This window comes from Chelonus insularis, unplaced genomic scaffold (genome assembly GCF_013357705.1).
Source record: "Chelonus insularis isolate UGA/USDA-ARS -01 unplaced genomic scaffold, ASM1335770v1 contig_323_pilon, whole genome shotgun sequence".
NCBI classification, from domain to species: Eukaryota; Metazoa; Arthropoda; class Insecta; order Hymenoptera; family Braconidae; genus Chelonus; species Chelonus insularis.
Genome location: NW_023276493.1, coordinates 62,805 through 88,226, shown reverse-complemented (window position 1 = coordinate 88,226; position 25,422 = coordinate 62,805). Strand labels below are relative to the sequence as shown.

The 25,422-nt window shown below is 31.5% G+C and overlaps 3 protein-coding genes across 8 annotated transcripts in view; 1 reads left to right on the top strand and 2 right to left on the bottom strand.

Annotated features, from left to right (window-relative positions):
* The first annotated feature begins 80 nt into the window (after positions 1 to 80).
* On the top strand, positions 81 to 1,507 carry LOC118065853 (cytochrome c oxidase subunit 6A1, mitochondrial-like). Its single transcript, XM_035081396.1, has 3 exons — positions 81 to 242; positions 542 to 696; positions 1,290 to 1,507. The coding sequence occupies exons 1-3, from the start codon at positions 128 to 130 to the stop codon at positions 1,395 to 1,397; spliced, it is 378 nt and encodes a 125-aa protein (XP_034937287.1). The 5' UTR covers positions 81 to 127; the 3' UTR covers positions 1,398 to 1,507.
* LOC118065851 (putative uncharacterized protein DDB_G0282133) lies at positions 965 to 14,279 on the bottom strand. Of its 4 annotated transcripts, none has more exons than XM_035081394.1 (4): positions 14,186 to 14,279; positions 11,407 to 11,534; positions 6,246 to 9,322; positions 965 to 6,188 (listed from the first exon to the last, which is right to left on the bottom strand). In XM_035081394.1, the coding sequence occupies exons 2-4, from the start codon at positions 11,481 to 11,483 to the stop codon at positions 2,911 to 2,913; spliced, it is 6,432 nt and encodes a 2,143-aa protein (XP_034937285.1). In that variant the 5' UTR covers positions 11,484 to 11,534; positions 14,186 to 14,279; the 3' UTR covers positions 965 to 2,910. The 4 variants fall into 4 exon arrangements, with proteins under 4 accessions (XP_034937285.1, XP_034937284.1, XP_034937283.1 ...); XM_035081393.1 differs by lacking the exon at positions 14,186 to 14,279 and adding an exon at positions 11,708 to 11,941; XM_035081392.1 differs by lacking the exons at positions 11,407 to 11,534; positions 14,186 to 14,279 and adding an exon at positions 9,756 to 10,863 and having other exon boundaries at positions 6,246 to 6,416; positions 6,756 to 9,322.
* A 9,562-nt stretch (positions 14,280 to 23,841) lies between these two features.
* Positions 23,842 to 25,422, bottom strand: part of stet (stem cell tumor) — a 39,386-nt gene continuing 37,805 nt past the window's right edge. For 2 of the 3 annotated variants that reach the window (XM_035081373.1, XM_035081372.1), the window contains exon 6: positions 23,842 to 24,883. In XM_035081373.1, the coding sequence (XP_034937264.1) occupies positions 24,642 to 24,883 (242 nt within the window). In that variant the 3' untranslated portion in view covers positions 23,842 to 24,641. The remainder of the gene's footprint in view (positions 24,884 to 25,422) is intronic. The other variant, XR_004690196.1, reaches the window with a different exon arrangement.

The window sequence follows — 25,422 nt, the reverse complement described above, 5'->3', positions numbered from 1 at the left end:
AATGCCATCTATCAGTTAAAATAATTATTGCTGAATTTATTGGACAATTGTTGGTAATGTAGATAGTTAAATCCCCGAATTTGAGCTCCAGGAAAAAAAATTGATTTTATCGCAGTCAAACGCAAAAATGGCGACAAGACGGATTTTGAGACCCTTTCATATTTTGAAACGAAATTTTTCTAAAGAAGTAGTAGATGATTATTCATTCGTGCCTGGTGAAAAACCAATTAAAGACATCGATAGTAAGTTATTTCATATATGTACATATTTTCCCTCTTACATGTCCTGATAAACGATTTAGTCATGGCCATGTAAGATCATTTCTAAGGTTAAAATACGGCTTATCATTATTAATTAACTAAAAATTTTAGAATACTAAAAATCATGAATAAACATTGTATTATCATTGACACAGTTTTTGTAAATTATAAAAATTTGCATTAGTTCAAAAAAATTTGTGAAGTTGTGCAAAACAGATGAAATCCTGAGAGCTATTCTCTTATTATATAATCTATAATTCATTTTATTTTAATTATTATAGAAAGCATTAGACTATGGCGAAATTTGACGTATTTTGTTGGATTTCCTTCAATAATAATTACTGGAATCAATGCATATTTACTTGAAAAAGAATTTGAAGAAACGTTTGAACGACCTGAGTATGTGGAGTATGAGTACTTATCAATTATTAACAAGGTATGAATAAATTTTTAAACATACAATTACTGATTAATTTTTCTATCTTTATTTTAATAAATTATTCTTACAAATGTCTTATCTTTACATTTTCATAAATTCAATACAATAATTATTATTTGGTTGTCAGCTTTAGGGATATTTTTTAAATTATTTAAGCATGAAGATAATATAAGTAGATCTAATAATTAATAAAATATTAATTTAATGTTCCCTTGGAGTTAAATTAATCACAAATAAGTAAAAAAATTCATTTATTAAGAAATTATTATATAAAAACTTATATTTTATTTCTTTCAACATTTATAAACAGTACAATGAAAATAAATGTCTTTTCATTCGTTATATTTTCTAATACATCTACATAACGTACATATCAGAGATGGGAAAACTTGATTTTTGGGAGCGAGTATAATTCTCATAGTTTCTGTAAACAAATATGAGAATCTCTTTGGACCCTCTCAATGATTTTACACAATTTATACTCCTAAAAACTTCAAGTTACTCCCACTCTGTTCACTACATGTCTTTCTTTTTGTACTAGTTTATAAATATGTTATTTTCTCGGAAAAATAACTTTAATTGGTTCACAGCCTTGGCCATGGGGTGATGGAAAGCATTCACTATTTTTCAACCCAGAAAGGAATGCTATTCGTGGCATAGGTTATGAAGCACCATGGGGACACGGCCACCATAAATAAATTAGTAATTCATTAAAATATTAACATTATTATTCATCGATATGATAGTGTATATTATAACAAATTCATGTATAAAAATAATAAATATTATACTATGAATTTTTGAAAAATCTATTAGATGCACTGAATGAGTTTATGGTTTTTTTTTATATTATTAAAAATTACAATTTAGTTTCTGTAAAAATTAAGTAGAAAAACTGATTTTTTTTAACCAAATAAAGTCAACTATTTATTCTTTGGACACCTTAGATATAAAAAGTTTACTTTTTTTAATTTAGTATTAATTTAGCTTTTAGGGAAGTATCTAACATACTTGTATTCTACTAATATTATTAATTATATCAATTAAGTAATATTTAATAATAATACATATATTAATATATATATATATTTTAGTATATGAATACTCGAATTGTTGAGACTAATTCATTAACTACTATTAAATATTGCTTGCTTTTGTAGGTTGTTGAAATTGTTTATGTTATCACATAATATTCCTCTTCATCGATTTCCAGTTTTACATCAATAGTTTCAGGTACATCGTTAGCTTGTGATTTATTGCTTTGTTCTCCAGCGTCTTTCAAATTGTTGAAGTCATCACTTGTTATTGACGTAACGTTTTCAATTATCAAATTGTTAGAAAAAGCTGAATTTTCACCCGACATTGCACAGTCGATTTCTTCTCCTACACATTGCTTTGTATAGATATACGTATCTGTTTTAATGTGTTCTTCGTCTATTAGTATGTCATCTTCAGTTTGATCCATTTTAACAGTTTCTCTATCAGATGAAATAATAGATACTTTATCAAGATCATTTTGATCGTCATCATTCTCATTATCATCAAGTGTAATGAAATCATTGTTTATCAAAGATCCTATTTTTGTATGAAAATTATCTAACTTATTACGAACTTTATCATATAATTTTTCAGCCTTTACAGAGATTTCTTGATTAGTAGATACATTTTTACTCGTGTTTGACTTCTTTTCTTTTATAGATTTTTGTGAGTCTTTAATATATTCGGTGTCATCCAAAAATCCTAAATCAAAGTTTATATCATGCAAATCTTCAACATGAGTTGATCGATTATCCCTTTTTGTAAATTTACTTTCTTTTTTTACTTCGACAAGTATAAGATCATTTTGATTTTCATTTTGTACTAGAACTTGTTGAGAACCAATTGAATTGTCATTTCCATCTAAATCTTGTTTTTTTTCTATTTTTTCCACTTTATCATTGTTTATTTCATTATTTATTACTGAAGTGTGAGTGGAAGAATCTTGTGTACTTTCTTTTGAACAGACTTTTGTATTTTCTGTAACTTTTGGAATGTTTTGTGCTAAAATTGTTTCTGCTTTTTGAGCTTGTTTCTTACTAGAGTTTCCCTTTTTAACATTTTTACGATTCATTGGAAGTGATGTAAGAGATTCTAAAGCGTGTGAAACCATTATTGAATTATTTGTTCTATCAGGTTCATTACTAGGAGTGACTACATTGCTTATTTTTTTTATTAAAATTCTATTATGATTATCTTGTCGTAATTCATTAGATTGTATTGAAGTTGGTGGATTGGCCGAAGACTGCTGTAATTGAACCTGAATAGATTCACTACGGGTTGTTTGTGGCAATAAATCAGACCGCCATACCAAAAATGTGGAATTAGTAGACGACAGTTGAGCTGGGGCCTGACTAACTGTATAAAAATTGGCTTGTGTAATCCACTAGGCTGTACAGAATAAGGTGGATTAATAAAGACCTGTTGTATTTGAAAACGATTGGTTGTACTACAATGATTAGCTGTTTGTGAACCACCAGACTGTACTGAAGTTTGTGGATTGATTGAAGACGTTTGTGCTTGAGTCTGAATAACTTCATTAAAATTGATCGGTCGTGATACATCAGAAGGTGCTGAAGTTGGCGCATTAAAGGTAGCTTGTACTGGAATCCGATTAGCTGTACTATGGTTGATTTGCTGCATGACACCAGATGGTACCGAAGTTTGTGAGTTGATTGAAGACGGTTGTGCTTGAGCCTGAATAACTTCATTAAAATTGATCGGTCGTGATACATCAGACGGTACTGGAGTTGGCGGATTAATGGTGGCTTGTACTTGAATCTGATTCGCTGTACTATGGTTGATTTGCTGCATTACACCAGATTGTACCGAAGTTTGTGGGTTGATTGAAGAGAGTTGTGCTTGAGCCTGAATAACTTCACTCCCGTTGGCTTGTTGTACTATACTAGACTGTACTGAAGTTGATGGATTTGTAGAATTTAGTTGCACTCGGGCCTGATTACCTGTACTATAATCAACTTGCTGCGATATACCCGACTGTAACGAAGTTGGTATATTAGTGGAGATTCGTTGTACTTGGACTTGATTAGCAGCTGTACTGAACTTGACTTTCTGCGATACACCTGATTGTGCAGCAGTTGGTGGGTTGGTAGAAGGCTGCCGGGCTTGAGTTTGACTGTTTTGGACATGGTCAATTTTTTTCAATAAATCAGAGGGTGACGCAATTAATGGGTTAATAAAGGGCTGTTGTATTTGAGACCGATTTGTTGTACTACCATGATTAGCTGTTTGTGAACCACCAGATTGTCTTGAAATTTGTGGATTGATTGAAGACGTTTGTGCTTGAGCCTGAATAACTTCATTAAAATTGATCGGTTGTGATACATCAGACGGTACTGAAATTGGCACATTAAAGGTGGCTTGTACTTTAATCCGATTAGCTGTACTATGGTTGATTTTCTGCATTACACCAGATGGTATCGAAGTTTGTGGGTTGATTGAAGACAGTTGTGCTTGGGATTGAATAACTTCATTAAAATTGATCGGTCGTGATACATCAGACGGTACTGGAGTTGGCGGATTAATGGTGGCTTGTACTTGAATCCGATTAGTTGTACTATAGTTGACTTGGTCCATTACACCAGATTGTACCAAAATTTGTGGATTGATTGAAAACTGTTGTGCTACAACCTGATTAGCTGTGTTGTGGTTGGCTTGTCGCAAAACATTAGTTTGTACTGGAGTTGGCGGATGAATAGTGGTTTGTATTTGACCCTGATTAGTTGTGTTGTGGTTAGCTGGTCGCAAAACATTAGTTTGTACTGCAGGTGGTGGATTAATAGTGGTTTGTACTTGATCCTGATAAGTTGTGTTGTGGTTGGCTGGTCGTAAAACATTAGTTTGTACTGCAGTTGGTAAATTAATTGAAGACTGTTGCATTTGAGCCCGAATAGTTTTACTAGACCGTTTATCTCGAACAATTCCTAAAACCTTTTTTTGAGATCGTTTGACCTTCGTAGATGTGGGAACATTTTTTAGTTGCTGAGCTAAAACTTCAGACTGATTGTAATTCTGTTGATTAGGGTTGATTGTAGAAGATAGCGATGTAGCTACCGAAATTTTGTGTTGCTTAGATATTATAGCTTCAGGTTGGTTGTTATACCGTTGATTATTGTTAGTTAGAGAAAATGATATCATCGGTGGAACCAAATTTGATTGCTGAGGAATTGAAGTATTTGTCTGATTTTGGTATTGTTGATTATTGTTGGAAGATAATTGTGCCGTTGGAGCAATATTTTTTTGTTGTGATAATGGAATATTCGGTCCATTATTGTACTGCTGCCTGTTATTGACATTGGAATTCAATCCTGATATTGGAACCATATTCGGCTTTTGAGAATTCAGCGTGTTGATTTGATTACAGCTAGGGTGACATAATCTTGATGCTGAAGAAATGTAAGATTGTTGAGACATTGAAGCACTGACTCCATTATTGTATTGTTGGCTATTATTACCATTAGGATATAATGCTAGTGTTTGGGCTTTATTTTGCTGCTGATACATAGAAGTTGATTGGCTATAAATTTGTGGATTATAAATCGCTTGATTATGAAATTGTTGATTGTTGGTGATATTAGTTGGAGCCACTGGTGTTGAGACAGTATATGGTTGTTGATATGGTGAAGTATTCATTTGACTATTGTATTGTTGATTGTTGTTAGTTTTAAAAGCTGATACTGGTGGTGAGGCAATATTTGGCTGAGGAACAGTTAAATTTTTTGAATGATAATTGCATTTTCGATTATTGTTGGCATTAGAAGAAAGTACTGGGTTTGAAACAATATTTGATTGCCCAGACATGGAAGATCTAGATTGATCATAAAGTTGTTGATTGTAGAGTTGTTGATTATAAAGTTGTTGATTATAGAGTTGTTGATTGTACAATTGTTGATTGTAATATTGTTGATTATATGTGTTGGAAAGTTCTACTGGTGTTGTCATCACGTTTGATTGTTGTGGCGTTAAATTATCAGCTTGATTATTGAATTGTTGATTTATTGAACTTTTAGGTAGATTATAAAGTTGTTCATCGTTATTGACTTTAGGAGATGGTACTGGTGATGGATAAATATTTCGTTGTTGGAACTGATTGTAATGAATGTCTGAAGATAATACAGGCGCTTGTGTTAGAATATTGTTAGATGGTTGATTTACTGAAGCTTGAAACTGATTGGGGTTTTGATTGTTTCCATAGGAGGTCAATAATTCTAATAGCATTGCATTTCGAAGACTATTTTGTTGATTTTGATCCATGCTTTTAGATGTTGTGAAGGCTGACATTGCTTCAGTTGTGTTTGATTGTTGTAATGCAGATCTTTCCGGTTGTGAATGACTTTGTAGATTGTAATTTATCGTTGGGGATGAAAAAGAATTTGTCACTAGTTCTCCAGGATAATTAGGAAACGCACATCCAGAAACAGTGGACCTGTTACCTATAAATTTTTTTGTTAGTGAATACTTTAATTAAAATACATCAATACAATTTTTACCTTGAGATTCCATAGTATTGGAAGGTGAAGAAGATTGAATCGTTCCTACTGCTGTATTTGGATTATTTAAATCTCCAGATGTTGTTTTTACAGTTTTTCCTTTTTGCGGATCGATTGATGATAATTTAGTCAGTGTATCATTTCCACAACAATAAATTTGCACAGTAGTTCCTAAATCATGTAAATTAATTTGTTTAGAATTATCTTCTAATGATTGACTATATGACATTAATTTAGTGAATAATGATTCCCAATCACACTTCAGTAATTTTCGTAAATTCATCATGTATTGAAAAATTTTTTTCACATATATATATAATGGATGCGCCGAAAAATTGAAAGGCTTATAATTTGGATCTCGAATTATTGATTTAAATTCTTTGAAGAATTTTCGTATTTTAAGTATACTTTCAACTATTTCATACATCAATTGACGACAATCCTTACTCTCAAGAATTTCTTGTTCCCGAAGAATATTTGATTTATTTTCTTGGAAGTCTGGTTTTTTACCTGACGAGTCATCGTGTTGCAAACAGTGTTCATTCGGAAATAAACTACTGCATGGTGGTGGTTTCTGGATGATTAATGTTGATGATAAGGATGTTGAAGGATCTTGATGTGGAGGTAGTTGGCTTGTTGGAGTTGGTAACGTCTCAGGCGAAGGACTTCGATATGGAGGTAACTGTTGAGTTGTTGGTGTTGCAGTTGAGAGAGTAGGAGTTGATATTTGTGATGCTAATGTTGTTAACGAGCATGGTTTATTACTCATTGCAAAATGTGAACCCGATTGTGATCCGCTTGTTATTAATGATGTCGTTGGTAATGCTGCTGTTGGATGTATCGTTGAGAAATTGTGTGAATTAGTTGAAGATGTTACTGTCACTGTTGATGTAGACGGTGTAGAAGTTGTTATTTTAGAATTTTCAACTTGATGAACATCAACAAGAACATTAAGCATAAATACTGGATTCTGCACCTCAACTTTTTCTGGATTTTGATTTTTATCGTCGAATTCACAAGCTTTCACTGATTCTGCTACATTTGAATTTTTTTCTGAATTTTTATTCAAAGGTTCGCTAGGATCTTTTTGTATTGGTGGTGGTGTATTAGGTTTACACTGACATCCACTTTCATCATTTTGAAATAGCTTTGATAGCAATTGATCAATATTAAGTGCAGGATTTTCTTGTGTTCGTTTTTCGAGATATTTTCTGACAAAGTCTACAGCACACTCAAGTTGATTTGATTTAATATTAGAATTTTTATCAGAGGAACAATTTTGACTAGATTTTGATGGCTCTTGGTTATTTAGAAAATCATTAGTATCGAAATTTTTCTTATCAATTATAGATTTATTATCTTTGGATTCAGCTAAGTTATTTTCAGGTCCCACATTATTATCACTCGAACTTTTAATGTTAGTTTTATTTTCAATTAAATTAGTTTCAATAGATTCAGCTGTAACATTTGAATTATCAACAAATTTTTTATTTGCTATTGAATTAATATCATCACCGTTTTCATCGCTTGATGAATAGTTAGATAATAATTTATTAACTTCTTCACAAATACTAGTTGAATCATCATGTATTGTTTTATTTTTGTCACTTGTAACTTCTGTACTTAAGATTTCTTGACTATTTTCTAAGAAAACATCGTCATGTACATCACTGTTATTTTTAGGATCAATGCAATCTTTTGCATAATTATCGCATGTCAAATCATCATCTGTTTTACAACCATCACTATCATTTATGAATGGCAATGACAATAGTTTATTCTTATTTGTTTCATTGTTTGGCATCTCGTTTAGTTTTTTTTGTATTTTCATATGTGTTCTCTCCAATGATTCAACATGTTCCTTATCGAAATTAAACTTGCTACTAGAGTGTTCAGAATGCCTAGAATGTTTAGAACTTTTGGAACGTTTTTTAGGTTCTGTATTATCTAATGCTTCTTGTGTTGGAGTTACTCTGCCAATTCCAGAGTCAATTGAGCTTCGAATATTTTTTTGTTTTTGACTTTCAAGTCGCTTACTTTTTTCCAACTCTTTTACATTATCAAATTGTTGCTGTTTCTTGATTTCTTTAGTTGGAGTTTTACTTTTATCGCTACTTTCAGTATATGATCTATCTCTTCTTGAGCTAGAATCATCGCTCGATATTTTTTTTCGGTCTATATTTTTCTTTTGCGTTGAATTCTTTTCACTCCTTTGCTTCTTATCTGTATATTGAGATGAGATATGACGTGCTTTTTTAAAATCACGTTCAATTGAAGATTGCGGTGACGATCTACTTGTATAGTTTTCACTATTTTTTGGTAAATGCTTTATTGATGAGGAATCCTGAGTATCTTCTTCGTCACTAATTTGAACATTATTCATGGATCTTTGATATTGTGAGAATTGTTTTTTGATTTTAAGTGACGTAGCACCATATGCGCATTCATTTTTACGTTTTTCAGCCCTTCTTTGTGCTTTCAATTCTTTTCTTCTAAAAAATCCTTGCGTTCTTTGTAGCGTTTCTTCTCTTGAAAAGGTTCCATTTTTTCCTGTATTGCTTGATGAATTAGGAATGCGTGATATTCTGTGATGTTTCGATGAACCAACTCTAGTAGTTTCCATATCACTTGAATCTTCGGAATTTGATGTTTGTACATAAATATTATCTGAAGCACAGTCGCTTTCAGTAACTATATTCTTCTTCTTTAGTATGTCAGATTTCTCATAAAGATGCAATTTCATAGAAGTCTTTTCTTTTCGCCTAAAAGGGCTGATTGAATCACTGAAGGATACATAGTCATCGTCTGCTTCGTCATCAGAAGAATTTTGTGATGATAATTCATTATTTTTGGTTTTAATTCTTTTATATTTAGAGTAACTGCATTTCAGCTTAATAGTAGCTTTATTTGAAGGCACTGATTTTTTAACTGGAGATCCTACAGCATCTGCAATCAATTCTGGATAGGAGTTTACATTTCCTAAATCATTATTAACATTTTCACTGTCGTTGTTATTATTTCCATCATTGTTGCTATGAGTTCTTGTAGATTCACCGCTTTTAGTGTTACTGCTTCGTCTGAAAAATACAATGTTATTGATTTTAATCATTATCTTGTTTTGTTTTAAAAAGAGGGTTTATTAAAAATTAATATAATTAAATTAGATAATTTTTAATGATATTATAAAAAACTTTATATTCTAAGTTCCCTAATATTTATATTTTAATTAAGCTATTAACTTCTTTAATTAACAAGTCATTCCGAACCGATCTCACCACATTAAAAAAACTTCAAAGCATGTTCATAACAAAATATAAAAATTTTTGTCGTAATAAAATACCGTATTTAAGGAAAAAATTAAAAAATGTGGTAAATATAACAATTGACAATTTATATCTGAGAAGATTTATTGCAGTCTAATGTATAAGTGGGGCCCATTGATATTTTGATTTTATAGATAAAATAAATCTTTCTATAAAGATTTTTCCAAAATTCAAAGCATCAAACTACCTATTGTGTACAGCATGTTTTGGTTTATCAATCTTCAAAAAACCATAATTCATATTTTTGTGTTCAGACTGTATTGTAGTAGTTGAAGCATTGAACATCTGCAAATTCTGCCATGTTTTTATAGACATTTGGCACAGTCGCCCAGTTGAAGGATCTACTGTTGTGATAGATTTACTATTATGCTGTTGCAATTGGTACAAGGGTTGATAGGGCTGATCTTCGTCAGAAGATTCGTCTTGAATTTCATCTATCGCAGGATATTTATCTGTTTTTTCCAACAATTCTCTCATGCATTCTTTCATACATTGACGCATTTTACGTGGATCACATGAATGAGGCATTTCTGATGAAGACAGAGGAGTTTTCGAAGGTATAAATATTTGTTTTAATCGTTGTTGATAGTGTTTCATCGTATCAAGTTGTATCGATTTCAATCCATAAGATTCGTCACTTTTTCTTTTCAAACTTGATTCACACTTTGAATGTTTACTGTCATTAGAAATTATTGGTTTTTCTACTATACTAGGATAACCTTTTGATATATTGGTATAATATAATGGGTTTAATGTATTATCATTTCCAGCCATTATTGGGTTACAAATATAAGTTTGCCACTCAATTGTATTCTAAATTAATTCAAAATTCAATTATACCAATCTCGTATTATTTCATTATTATTAAAAGATGCGTAATAACTGGATAATTAAAAACAATACACCAATATGTTAATTACTAAAACACTTTTCATATATCATTGACTGATAATAGTTAATTCATCGATATATTTTATCGATGAAGAATAAAATATTTTTTTCTAACAAATTCACAAAATAACAAAAATTTAAAAATTCACCAAAACTATGCGTTATAGAATTTATGTTTACAATTTCTTCATGTACACACGCCGACCTATTAGAAAGACGGGTTTTTGACAACTAATCAGCAACTTCTAGGAACACATAAGGAAAGCATCTAAGCTGTAGGTTCTCACACAAAGAGGGGATGCTAACCAATCCCACTGCTTATACCTTGAATATCTATAACTACTCGTGAAAAGTGAATAGGCACAACTGTTGCCAAGATAGAACCGTGGAAAAACGTTAGATCTGTTAAGAAAAGGTTTTGTTTCTTGTATTAGATTTTCCTTTTTTATTTATTATTAAATTTTAGTCAAAACCTAAGTCAAAAACACAGATGAATGCAATGACATATCTCTGAGAGGTTATATTTATTATGTCACTTGAAAAATCAAGGTTCTTTTCAGATAGCGTCTGGCATATGATGTATTACCTAAAGTCTATATGGTAGGCAAGACATTAGAAATACAGTCAAAGCCCGATGTAGTCAACCCAAAAAATCTTGTCACTTTCAATAGGGAAGTTGACTGTAATGAAAGCATTTAGTTGACTAGAATGAAATGTTGCTTACAACGGGGTTGACTACATCGGGCTTTGACTGTAGTACGTTTGCTATACAGCATATACCTGGTGGATACCAGACAGATTCTATCACACGGTCAGAAAGTAACCAAGGTAACATACACCCGTGTTGTTGAACTCGATCCCGAAAAACTCTACTACACCGAAAGTTACAAACCTGTTTGACGACTTCATAAATTTTGTTTTAAGGGGATGAATTTTATGAAACTAACCTCTTAAAATAATTGTAAAAGAAACGCCCATCTAGTTTTTCAACATAAACCACGGGGTTTATTTTCAACTGATCCATACATCGACGAGTCCTTCGTTTCGAAATTTTCTGTCGTAATTGTTTTTCTGCCTGAAACATTAAAAAATCAAATAATTTTATGGTATATATTGATCGTTGATGATTTGATTTGTCAGAAATAATTCGAAGCTTATAAAGATTGAATACAAATAATAACTAAACATGAAATTTAGAGATTAAAAAGATATTTTTTAGAAAATATAATAATAAAAAAAGTAACGCACTCTTCGTAACATTTTTTCATAGACGATTTTCTTCTGTAAATGGTTGACATTTCGTTGCCAGTATCCAAGACCAAGGTTAAATTGACAGGTGGATTGTAACATGTTTATCTATATTGCGTATTGATGAAATAATATCAATTTTTGCCGATGTATACTTTTCGCAACCTCTGAAATTGTCCGGTAATGCATGCTATAGCGTTCATTTTATAACTAGTTTATCGCACTGTATGAACACCGCACTGAAGACTTTGAAGTCGAAATACTTAGCTATATAGCACAAAGAAAAAATATTCATCAGCAAAAGTTCTCAAGTAATGTATTTTGATATGGAATATCGTATAACTTTCTTAGTAATAAATGAATGATTATATTTATAAACGTATACATTATACTTGTATACACATACATAAAAAGTCTCAAGTAAGAAGAAATAACAGTGAAAAAATGTAAGTAAAAAAATACTGAAATAAAATAAGTCTAAACTGACGTTATTTGAGCTTGATACTAACTAAGTACATGAACTCCACAGAAAAGTAATGCTTTTGTATTACCTATGCATTCATATGTGCCCCGTTGGCTTTTTTTAATTTTCGCCGACCATGCGTTCATTACATACCATTTATGCATTCCAGTAATTTTACAATGGAACTAAAATTTAAAGGAAGTCGTGAAACACTTACTGTAAGCTTACTCATGATAGATTTATTGTAAGGACTTGCTGTACATTTGTGTGTAGCGTATATGATAAAGTATATTAGTGTTTAAAATGTTATTGTAAATGCAAAACAGAGGGTATCATGAAATTACATAGTTCATTTAACAGTAAAAATAGATAATCTGTACTTTTGAAGAAATTATATTGTAATTAAAGTTTTAAATATTTACTCAGTAATTATGATTGACTCTTCTGTACATGTTAAATAGAAGGAATGAATCATTTCTGATGAATGATTTTGACTTAGTATACAAGATGGAATGAAACCATGACGTAATTTCATATCTTTGTCAGTACAAGTTAATCCATATTATATATAGATCATTAGTATATAGTATTTCCCTATAGATCATGATGCAGCTACTATCTTGATTAATAATCAAAAAATGTCCTTGCTAGGTAGTAAATAACATTTAAACACAACACCCCTCGTCGTTCCAATTGTATAGGGATATTTTATAGATCTATGTGTATATTTACAGACATTCTTGAATTTTTTTTAAATTAAATTTAAAAAATATATTCTCAACAATTCGTAAAAAAAAATCTTTTCACATTTTTTTAACATTGGAAACGTAGTATTATATGTACAATCCTTTAAAATTTATGGCACTGGAAATTTTTTTAGTAATCCTTTACAGTCAATTAAAAACCTTTTACTTAAAGTTTTAAAGTCTTAAACCAAAAAAAAACTTTGTAGCTGTTTAAATATTCTGATCCTTATTATTCTGTTGAGAATGATCTTTTTTTACAGTACAAATGTATATACTTGACAAATAAAAAAAAACCATTACATCATTTGGGAAATTTTTATGAAAAAAAAAGCTCTAGATGTATGAGAAAAATGATTGTGAGATGCATGTGAGTTGCAGATGTTTGTTACGTATGTCTGTTAGTTGAAACTGTGAGTTGCAGATGGTTGTTAAGTATGACTGTTAGTTCACACTTCATTGGGTATGTTAATTTATTCTTTTTCACTTAATTTTCTTACACATATTCATTATGATCATATATATGTGTGTGATAATATTGAGATGATTTTAATAGATTTTTTAATTTTCATAAGATAAAAGTACAAGGAAAAAAGTATAAGATTATCAGGAGATAATTGATTGTTGATAAATATTTACAAGTATAGATCTTTAAAATTATTTTTATAATTTGTTTTATATACAAGGTGTGAATTGTAGTGAGTTGGGAATGACTACTAAGAAGAGGCAACTCGTATTACGATTTTTATTCTCAATGAAGAATCTTATCGCCGTGGTGAGATAACTAATTTTTTATGACACATCTTAAATAAATTCATTCATATGAACAGAATGACTCAAAAATTCAACTTTATCAATGTTTATCATTTTAAAAATCTTATATTTCTTAGATAAATATATTTCAAAAGTAAAAATAAATATCAGTTTTTTATTATTATTGCATCATCATAATAATTTTATCTGCATCATTATTTGATTGATATAATTATGAATTATTGATCGAATACAAACATCAAAAAGCCGAATATAATAATTTCCTTAATGACAAAAATAGTTGTTTTAAGGGGATTGATACTAGATACTACCAAGAAAATAATAATATTTTTAGAATTGATCTATAATTTAAAATAAACTTTCCCTGATAAAATTCCCCAACTGTACTTGTGATAATTTATTACTATTTCGACTTTATGTTTCAATAGATTAAGTCACTCAACACACAATTAATTTGAAAATGATTTTAAATAATTATAATCATATTTATATTCTCACCAATAAATAATTTTTATGGATCCTTGCTAAAACATTTATTCTGATATCGAAAATCACAAATGTTATTTAATATTTGAATTTAAATTTGCACCATATTCTTTAACACAATAAACAGATAATAAAATTGAACTGAGTGATAGGTGCCAAACCAAAATAATAAAACATCATTTCACGAGTATCACTTGACACATTGCTTCTATACTGAATGCTGTAATAAAACTAACTTTGTTACCTACATAATAATGTTTTTAGTATAGTACCTACTGCTCTATACCCTCCCTGAATTTTGGAATAAACTTTATTATTACTACTCAGGGATAAGCGCACCCGCCCTTCTTTCACAATTTTACGACTTCTCTGAAAGTAATAAAATTTCTAAATTTAATCTTAATATCCATCTTCAACTCTTAGTTAAATGAAATTTTTTTCTATTGATCCGTGCATTTAAAAGTCATAAACAATTTTATTATTTTTGAACTATGAGAAATAGAGAAAAATTTTTTTAATGAAATTTATTCCTCGTTCTAAAAAGCACAACTTTTATATAAACTATTTTTATTCTAACTTAATTATTTTAGAAGTTATGGATAAAAAAAAGAATTCTCTATAAAATATGGGGCCTACGCCGTTGATAGACGTTTTCTTTTGTGGGCTGGGTTCATTTTTTTCGACCGCCGTACCTACGCAGGTGTCATGTCCTTTTTTCTTTCACGTTTTAAATACCCAATTATTGCCGTGCTTATGGGCCTATGTATTTATAAATTTATAAATACATAGGCCCACATATATATTTGCTTTGTCATTAAAAAATTATATTAGTTAATTAAATGGATATTAATAATTTATTTTTATTTGTTTATAATGTTTATACATGTTACATCCTAAAAACTCTTTTCAAAACATATTGCTATGGTTCAATATACAATATTAATAAAAAATTAGCAATAAAATATTTATTCAGATATAAATATTTTCTATTTTTATGTTATCAAATGTTATATTCAAATTTTATATTAATTAATAATAAACGAGATTAAATAAAATACTTTCTTTGTATGTCAAAAATAACAATCAACATCGATGTGATACTTTCAAATGATTATTGTCAATGTTATTGAAATTACAAATTATTGTTGTGGAATTATGAACTTTGTCCTTTAAATTTTTTGAAGGGTGTGATGAATAAGTGGGGAGACCAAGTGTACCTGAAAGAAAGGTGATAGTCCCTGTAGAATACCTTGTGGATCATTACTTCTTTAAAGAGGGTATCCACATTTAAATTACCTGGTCCTTAATTCTCTCTGTTTGTCATACCAAACACTTTTGATGACACATTATTATTCCATACTCAATTTTTTTATTGAACATATGATTAAAAAATAACAGCATATCATGATATTGTATTGTTTTATATGATATTGTAACTAATCTAATAATTACCCTAGTAGTGAAGATCTGATTGTGATCTTACATTAGGAAACTAAAATATAGCAACATATGTAAGTCTGACGGTAGTTTGTTTCCTGATGACTACAAGGGTAATTTATCTATTCGGATCATTGGAGGGCTTACTGTTTAATTATATTAAAACGTATTCTGGGAGTATATATCAAAATATAAAAATGCATATGTATAGAATAGAAATGTGTAAGTTCCGTGTAAGTTTATCTAGTTACACAGTTAATATTTACTATAGATGTTAGAAAAGTTACCAAGTATGTTCAGTTATGGCACTCCATATAAGGCGAAACAATGAAACAGGTCAAAATAAGAAAAGAAAATATCTGATAAGGAAGAAAAATGAGATTAATTTATCAAGGCTTTGCCACGTGAACATAAAAAATTCTTGGAAAAACATTAGTAATACACATAAAAAGGACTATATTAAATATTTAATAATTATTTGTTCGTCAAAATTCGTCAGAATGTTATATAAAGAATTCTCACGAACATTTCATCTACACAGAAGATATCATTTGTGGGTAATCGATGCATCGGAATATCTTAGAGAGCTTAGAGATCAAAAAGATACATCTATAATTCAAGATTTTCCGGTAAAGATTTTTACCTGTTAAGGCTACACCTTCGGTTTTCAAACAGTCCAATCGCTGAGATGTTTAAAGGTCCTTTGAAGTAACTTTTTTTCAAATTTTTTTTCTACCTAGAAATGTAGGATTTTAGAATAAATAAAAAACTCCATTGTAAAAAAATGACTTCGGTTAAGAGCGGTGAAATATATTGAAACGTTTATAATATTGGAAATAAGATGGTTTGCGTTCGGGTTTTGTTGTTTGAACAAATGTTTTAGTGGTACGCGTTGCTCTTTTGAAGCAGCTACTTCACTAATCAACAAACAAGACACCAACTACTGTCTGGCTCCAAGATTCGTGTGTCGCTCAATATTATTTAAACAAGGAAAACTGGAAAAATTAAAGTATCGGCTTTTTATCGTTCGTAACAATATGATGGTGCTTGCCCTCAAGCTATAAATAATTAGGATTACCGACCAAAGCGGAGAGAGCTGGTACTACAGAAGATCACATTTCAAACCCTACACTCAGGGTTACTAAGTCAAAAAATGATATGTAGAACTAAATGCAACAATTTTGTCTCGAGCCGAAGAAAAGAAATAACACTTCATGGATAAAAGTGCTATGGGGGAAAGGAGGGTAAAGTGAAACGCAGGGGCTGTTACTTCTCGGTAACAGAACAGTTTTTTTTTAGAATCAAGACACAATTATCTTCTACTCTTCTAGACTTGTCTTTCTAATCATCTATATGTGTGTGGAGATCTCGCGGAGTTTATTTAAGATATAAAATTAAAGGAAAAATATTTAGTATTGACAAACTAAAATAGTGCAACAAATGCTGAATACTCTTTTTATCATAAATAATCTTTATTATTCTTTACTCACATTACTTAGGTAGAAAAATTGTATTGCAAGTGTCAAAAAGATATGTAGTAAAAGGTGCTGGTTAGATGATTTTCAGACGTCTTTGTTCACTGATTGCAGCCGTCTCTGCCTAGCACCTCGATCTCAGTGGTGATTTTTAGACGCTTGTTCACATTCTCCACACGTAAATTAAAGCCTCAACAATTTCTTTCTATTTTCTTCCTTTAGACATATTTGTCGTTAACTTAAAAATTATTTTATTTCATTTAAATTGAAAAATAATTATTTTTATTTAAGAATAAATGCTAAAATAGAATTGTTTTTGAGACTTTGAGAATTTTTTCATATCAAAAACTTGGAGAAATTCTTCTTCAAAAATTACGGCAGAGTACAGGTAAAATTTTTACCAAGCCCGGCCAAAACTTCAGAAGAGACTGAAGCTTCTTGTATAGAACGAAATTGGCTTATTGATTATGTCAAAAAAATTAAATCATCTATAAAAAAAAAAAATCATCAATAATAAATTCAGAAATCCACTTCGGAATCCACTTTTATATTAGGTACTAAAGGTTGAGGTACTACAGATTACGTGCGGGTCTCTAGTTTCTACTCTCTAACGCTAGATCTTGGTATTGAGCATAGATCCGGTAGTAATCTATCTCACACAAGTTATTAGGCATAAATTTCTGTACAATCTCCAACGTCCCTCTTACGGCCTAAATTTAATCATCAATAATTGACAGAAAGCTCGATGAGGTCATTTTATGGCCTTTCTGCTAACCTAATACCTTAGGCTATTAAATTTCTTTTTTGGACGCTAGATCATCTCCACTTAGATTTTTCTTCCGTGATTAGCTGCTCTTACGCGTGCTTTCTCTCTCTCTCGTTAACTACTTACGCCTAGGATACACCTTGATCCTTGATATGAAAGGTCCGCGTTAGATGGCTTTAAGGGAAGACTGACAAAGAAGAGGCTGAAAATCGAGTTGAAATGTGCGAAAAACGGAATTAGGGGCGTGGCCTAATCTGTATCTCGATAAATACTCAATGAATAGATCTCATTTTGGATTTAAATGAAAGCTAACAGTCATTTTTAATTGTGTATTGAAAATTATCCCGTAATGTTGAATAGTTATCGAGATATTTGCAATTAAACATTGCGTCGTGATGTCACGCGCGAACTTTTTAGTATAGAGTGTAATGTATAACCTCCGACATACAGAAGGAAAAGAAATTTAAATTCAGCGCCGTATTTACGGATTCTCATTGGTTAAAAATGTTTTTGGTGGGAGATGGGGAAGTTGACTGTAATGAAAGCATTTAGTTGACTAGAATGAAATGCTGCTTACAACGGGGTTGACTACATCGGGCTTTGATTGTAATTTGACGAGGGGCAACAGATGGATAAGGGGCAGAATGTGCAGGTGGTGTGGCGCCGAGTATCTACCGCTACTCTAGATCCTAGTACTCTGCTTTGTTTTTCTATTTTATTTATTTATTTTTATAAAAAAAAGTTAACAAGAGAAATTTCGCATATTATGGTCCATAAAAGGGACAAAGTGAATCGCTTGTTGAATTCTCTGAAACAAAAATGAATCTTATTTAGTTAATTTTTTGTTTATTTTATTTCATAGCCTTTTAAATATTAAACTTATGGTTATAAACTCTGCACTTAGTTATAAACATATTTTTAATATAAAGAAAAGAACCAAGGCCCAACCCTGTTTTATGACTTCAGACACTTGCGTCATACAAAGGGCTCTTTTTTTATTAAGTTTTTTGGTACTCTATCTTCAAAGTATTGCACGTGTTTTTTCTTTATTATAACCATCTGTAATGTTTAAACAAATAGAGAAGAGGCTAAGACCTCTTTGCCTAAATAATATGGCTGCACCTCAATTGCGGACGAGGCCCAAAAATAGTGTAATAAAATGTCTCAGTTGCGGACAGGGTCTTGACCATAGTAGTCTCAATTGCGGACGGGGTCAATTCGAAAATAGTCAGGTACCAAAACAGAGTGAGGAATTAGCCTTGCCTACAAAATTGTAGAAATTGGCAAGTAATCTTCGAACCAATAAGCATTACTTATTTTACCTACTTCTCCCTACTTTTAGATTTTTGTACATAGTAGGCGGAGATGACATTTAAGACAATGATCGCAACCTGGATGGACCCTGTCTGCAACTGAGACGGTTTATTGCTTTTCGTCCGCAACTGAGAAACAGCGAATAAAATATTTTAGTTTAAGGTCTTTAGTCAGTTCTGTACGACTATCTGTAATGTAAGGACGTTTTCTCTAAATGCACTCCGTGATAATAATAAAGAACTAAGTTATAAATTTTTAAATAGAAATTCAACTTGTACTTGATTATTTCACAAATACCCATCCTAACTTCCAATATTGCTCAAAAAAATTAACTGACACATTACAATTAGTTGTAACGTCCGTCTATTTTTTATTAATTTTGAGAAGTAATTAACAATTATATTCCCACATTAAATTATTTTAATAATTATTCTCTCATTATTTAAATATTTCTTGTGTTTAATTATTTTGTAATATTCTTTAAATTGAAAAAATTTCTCTCAACATACTAACTATATCCTTAACGTTAAATTCGTAATATTACCAATAATTTATGATCATGGTCATTTTAATTTAATGAAGTATCCTACAAAAATTATGAAAGAAGCAATAAAACAATTAATGTTACTTTGAGAAGTTTTACCAACAAGTAATAAATCATTTGTATCTCATATATGCAATAGAACTTAAATATTTGTAACAATGAAAATAAATTTATAATCAATACCTACTGTAATACCTTTTTGAACAAGCACACATGTTGAAAGTGACCATCATATGGCACCACCTTCCATCATGAAGGAGCTAAGCCAACCAGGCTTCTGTATTTTATAGGAAATTCAATATTGAGGATGAGATTAAATAGAACTCAAATTAACCAATCGTAGAATAGGAACAGAAAACTAGTTTATCATAAATCGTATAAGTAAAATTTAACTTTAATGAATTACTTCATGATGATAAAATTGTATGTGATAGTACCATTCGATGGAACTTCTTTGAAATCTTCATTATTGATCATTTTGTCGATAAAGTTGCTTTTCATTGATAAAAACAAATTTTCAGCTGATAAAGTAGGCCTCTTTGACAGAGCAATAGTATTCAAATAATTATAATTTTTTATTTTCATAAATTGTCACAGTAGTAATTGTCAATTAATGACAAAAAGTTCTATTACTTATTTCTATTCAATGCTACGATTATTGTCAAAATTTAAGATAAATATGATCATCATAAATGATTCCAGTTATAATCGGTATTTATTAGTCGTATTTTTAATATTTAAAAAATATGTTTAAGTGAATTATATAATATACGGTTGATTTATTATAAATGACTGCGTAAATATCTTTGGATAAAATTTAATATCAACAGTTTTATTAAAAATAAACAACAGAAAATGATGTAAGAGATAAAGTAATGTAGCAGCAATCTTATAGCAGAGCTTTTGAAGCAAGAGAAAGAGCGATTTTTCACAGGGCGAGAAATAGTAGTTTCTCTTATCTCTGGCCACCCGCTGCATTTCTCTTCTTACGATTACGCTTTTGCGGGGAAATTCAGCTAAACGAAAATCTTGATTTACGTTTTTTTTTCAGTTATAACAAATGACTTTATTTTTTCACACTTTTGAGGAATAATTCTGTCACTATGAAAAACAGAAGTAATAAATAATTTACAAGATGATTGTTGTTCTTTTATAATATAATTTATCTTATGATATATTCTCTTAAAAGTATACGCATTTACAACCACTCGAGATATTTAGCAAGATTATTTTATCTTACTCTCTATTATATGTTATCAATATTATTACAATATTATTTTATTTAATAATCTTTACTAGCTCCACTTCTTTGGCTTGTGGATTTTTGTTGACTGATCGTACGCATGATGAATTAATAATAACTGATATTATTATTAATCATATAATTACTTATGTATTATAGCATAAATCTGTACACGTGCGTTTATCTTTTTTTATTATTTACATTGTATGGAATCTCACAAAAGTGTCCCACGAGAGTGGCAATAAAATTTTTCAATATTCCATTTTATGGAGCTTTTACGAAAAAAATATTCAAGTAGGTATTCTTTTTATTATGAATGTGCAAGTAAATGAAAAGAATAAAAAAAAAAAAAATACTATGGCAGACGAGGATTGCAACTCTCGCGAGAACGCAGATGGGAGTATAATATATAAGCTTCTTTTATTTTATTCTCGTTCTTAGAGACTGAAATGTACGCGGGGTAAAACGCGTGTTGCTCTTGGCGTAGCAACGGAACGACACCTGCGAGTCGGCTGTTCGAAAGCGGCGGCTTGAGACCAACGACAAAGCGAAACGACAAAGTAAGCGCGAGTGTGCACGAGCACGACAAAAAGAAATGATGGATAATAAATTTTTCCATCTGCGCACACGAGAAATGAAGGAGAATGCGATTGGAAGAAATTATACGCTCGTAGGCGGCCAATTGACCGACTGTGCAGAAAAATTTATACGCATCGTTAGTTGAAACGACACGTGACAAGAACACCGACAATTTATCATCAATAGTTCGCACTCGTCTCGTCATCGTAGCTTCGTTCGCTTGTTATCGATCTCACTATCTCTAGTCTAACCGGTTGACTACTTGCCGCATTACTCTCATTTCGATTTTTATCAAAATATCATACATACATATATGTACACACACATGTCGGGGTGAATTTTATAAAGAGTAGTGTTAGAGAGATCAATACATTCATAAAGTAACAAAATAAAAATATTCACTCCACAGGAAAAGGAGAAGACGTTAAATAAATGCGTGTAACCAAGTACTTTATGTGGCAGTATTATCTTTCATTAACAGTATTCTAATGATAATTGTGAATAATGATATTGTCATGTGAAATCACGCCAATATTGTCTTCTCCTTTTTCTTTCTTTTTTCACACTCCAATGCATACTGTATATAATAATATTAATAATAATAATAATAATAATTTCAATAACCGTAATATAATAATAATATCAATGATAACAATAACACATAATGTCTCTAAACCATAAATGAACATAAATAATAAACGTAATGCGCATATAGTGTGTGAGCATCATTGGCGAGAATATAATGGTATCGGTGATAATAGAATTCTAGAATTTAACTATTTGCTTGTATTTCGTTTCTGATGATACGTATTTTCAACGATTCAGAGGTATGAGGTTAACAAAGTTGTGGCTACAGCTAGGTTTGATGTTTGCTTTAAAAATCAACGGGTTATGAAGCAGAATTCCGTGCATCACTTGATGCTTCTGTTCTTGTTTCGTTTGAACGCGGTGGAGATTTAATTATTCACGTGTAATTACTTCAACGCTTCCGCGCACACCCATCATCGTCGGAACTTGTTCTCTTCCGCTTCATACCAATTCTCTTCACAATCTTGCACTATAACCATGGCTGTTTCTCGTTGCCCATCTAACAACTTCTTCATAAGGGTTGCAAATAGATTATGTAAAGCGATACCTTTAAGTTTCATCAGGGGTTAAACATATATACCCTCGTCGGTACTAATTGACTAGCATCGTTCATCACTCTAATTTTATCGCTCATTCTCACATACTCTTCTCACTCGTTATATTCTTGCTTTTCATATTGTTCGATCGTGCGATAGTACCTTACAGTTTCACCATACAATATTTTCTCCAACTCGAGTTACGCACGAATGAAAACATTTCGATATTTTTCTATTCTCACTGGAATTACATTCAAGACTTTTGTGCCATTTTTGTTTTTCATTTTTCTCTTCATTCTGTGCGTGATTCGAATTTGGATTATTTAACAAAAAATTGTACTCTACTTCCTTTTTTTCTAAACTGATATTATGAAAATCTGTTTATATTATAAATCGGAATGTCTACCACGGTTATTACATTTATCACGTGACTTTTTTTGCTTATTAATTGACTATTAAACTCACAAACAACAGACTTTATTTTAAAGTCGTTTGACAATTTTCACATAGTACTTGTTATAACGAAATAAAGACAATTCTTGACTCGTTTAATTCACTCTCATGACTTTTACAAATAAATATTCATAGTATTAAATTAAATATAAACGAGGACAGAATAACTTATAACATATAATACAAAGACAAAACAATATATTTATATTTATACTTTAACATAAAAAAAACTATTAAATGCCCACGTATATTTAGCGTCCGTGTATGCTGACTTGACCAATAAGAGAATGAAATATTTCTGAGGGGACGAACAGAGTGGAATAATTGGAAAAGTTAAATTTGGAAAATAATTTGATGTACAATCATTATTATTTCGAGAGTCGCATAACTGTTGAACTCTGGGATAATATTTAGCCATTGTGCACAGTCGGTGTCCGTTAATAATGCCGTTACAAATGTCGTCGAGCTCGACTGCAAGCGGGCCGCCACGCGACGATGATTCGCCGGGAAGTTACATAACGATAAAGGAACAAGGACGTCCCGATTACTTCGCCCCCACGTCATTTTCTATTCTCCAATTCGCTATACATTTTATTTACAAGTGTGCATACGAGTCATGTGAAATAAATAGGTAGTGTGTTTACAATCAGCAGTGAAACGAATAATTTTTCCTCTTTCTCTCATTGAAAGATAGAAATGTGTACTGAACTACATTTATACAAGTACGAAAACAAATGCAGTAGAACGTATGTAGATGAGTAACGATTGTTACTTGACAATTTTTCATATATCATTCCTTCATGCCAATTAAATTAATTCAAAAGATATTCAGTCTTGTGTTATCGAGCGGTGTATATTCAAGGGACCAAAACCACCTGTCCTCTAAGAGTTCCTTTGCCTTTAGTGATTCTCCTCCAGTCCGAACTTGTATATGCACTCTAGAAAAATAAGTCGAGCGAGGTAAACGACAGATTCGAAGCGAATGGAAAAGGAATTGGGTTCGGCCTTCGATTCACACATATATATTCTTATCTCTGCACCATACGTACGTTCCTCGCTATTCTTCTTGCTCTTGTAGATTTATTCACTTCCCAGTCAAGAAAAGTCTTTTCTTCTTTTTCCTCAAGGATGTTCCTGACGTCTGGTGCAATGAGACTCTATTTCGATCAACCCACTATACATGTTTTTCACCTGAATCGTTGTTAGAAAAGAAATGCTTGTCAGTCAACTGGTCCAGCCTGCAGACTATCCAACAACTCTTTTTTTCTTCATCATTACTTGCTTTTCACGCTCGACAATCTTTTCATCCTTTAATTGATTTTCTTGTCTCCTTGGATTAGTGTCTTTGGTACGTTATTCCCTGGCCTCTTCATATCACCTTTCTCCACATTTTTCGCTATTTGGCATCATCCTCGTGCCTTTAGTAATTTCCAAGACCTCGGAGGTAATCAATGACGACGTGGAAATAAGATCCTGTAGAGCAGCTTCGCGTTACGTGTTCCTAGGTACACCATACGCGAAGCTGACCTCACGTCATGGATAGTCTGGATGCATGAGGTTGTACATGATCGCGAAGATGGTGCAAGCAGCATAGACACCCAGGGCAACCCACCAGAGTAACTGTTCATGCAATCGTTGCTCAAAGTTCTTGAGCACGAGTAGACCAATGGTGAGTCCGGCCAGAGCCCCCGTCAGGTGTGCCACGTACGAGACAGGTGGGCCCATTTGCTCAGCCGCGTACCTGTCGTAGATAGCGAAACCCACGTCTGCACTGGCTGCAACATAATAAGGACAAACGATCATTAGTCTCATTTTCACAAGATTTATCTTGCAATTTAAAGTCGCACAGAAGAACGAGGAAGGTAAAGGAATGCAGTAACGATAATGAATCGAGGATAGAAGAGAAAAGGTAGTGGTGGTATAGAAGAAGGGGATTTGGCTTCAAACAAATCGGCTCGATCAGGCGATATATAAAGTAATATAAACCCCTCGCGAATTATAGGGCTCGATAATCGTTCGCCGGAGACTCCAACCTACTTGCTACTGCCGTAGGGACTGAACCAGCAAGACAAATGCCCGGGAAAATCGAAGATAGCGCGAGCACCACCACCACTACTATCAGACCTCGCTTGCCATTACGTCTATTCCTGGGTTCTTCGCGTGGGAGGATTAAGCTACGCTCGAAATAACACCTAGACCAACACCACCCTAATTACTCGCAAGGTAGATAAGTCTAGTGCTCATGAAAATTTCCACAGGGTTTCTTTTTATCACGACCTATTTTGCAGGACATCCAAGCCTGCATGTCTATAAA

Excerpts from the sequence above, each read along its gene's own strand:
- LOC118065853 (XM_035081396.1), top strand. The coding sequence starts at position 128 with ATGGCGACAAGACGGATTTTGAGACCCTTTCATATTTTGAAACGAAAT. Across the intron at positions 243-541 it reads ACCAATTAAAGACATCGATA|AAAGCATTAGACTATGGCGA; the intron begins GTAAGTTATTTC and ends TAATTATTATAG. Across the intron at positions 697-1,289 it reads ACTTATCAATTATTAACAAG|CCTTGGCCATGGGGTGATGG; the intron begins GTATGAATAAAT and ends ATTGGTTCACAG.
- LOC118065851 (XM_035081391.1), bottom strand. The coding sequence starts at position 10,342 with ATGGCTGGAAATGATAATACATTAAACCCATTATATTATACCAATATA. Across the intron at positions 9,323-9,755 it reads AAACATGCTGTACACAATAG|ACGAAGCAGTAACACTAAAA; the intron begins GTAGTTTGATGC and ends TGTATTTTTCAG. Across the intron at positions 6,189-6,245 it reads CAATACTATGGAATCTCAAG|GTAACAGGTCCACTGTTTCT; the intron begins GTAAAAATTGTA and ends AAAAATTTATAG.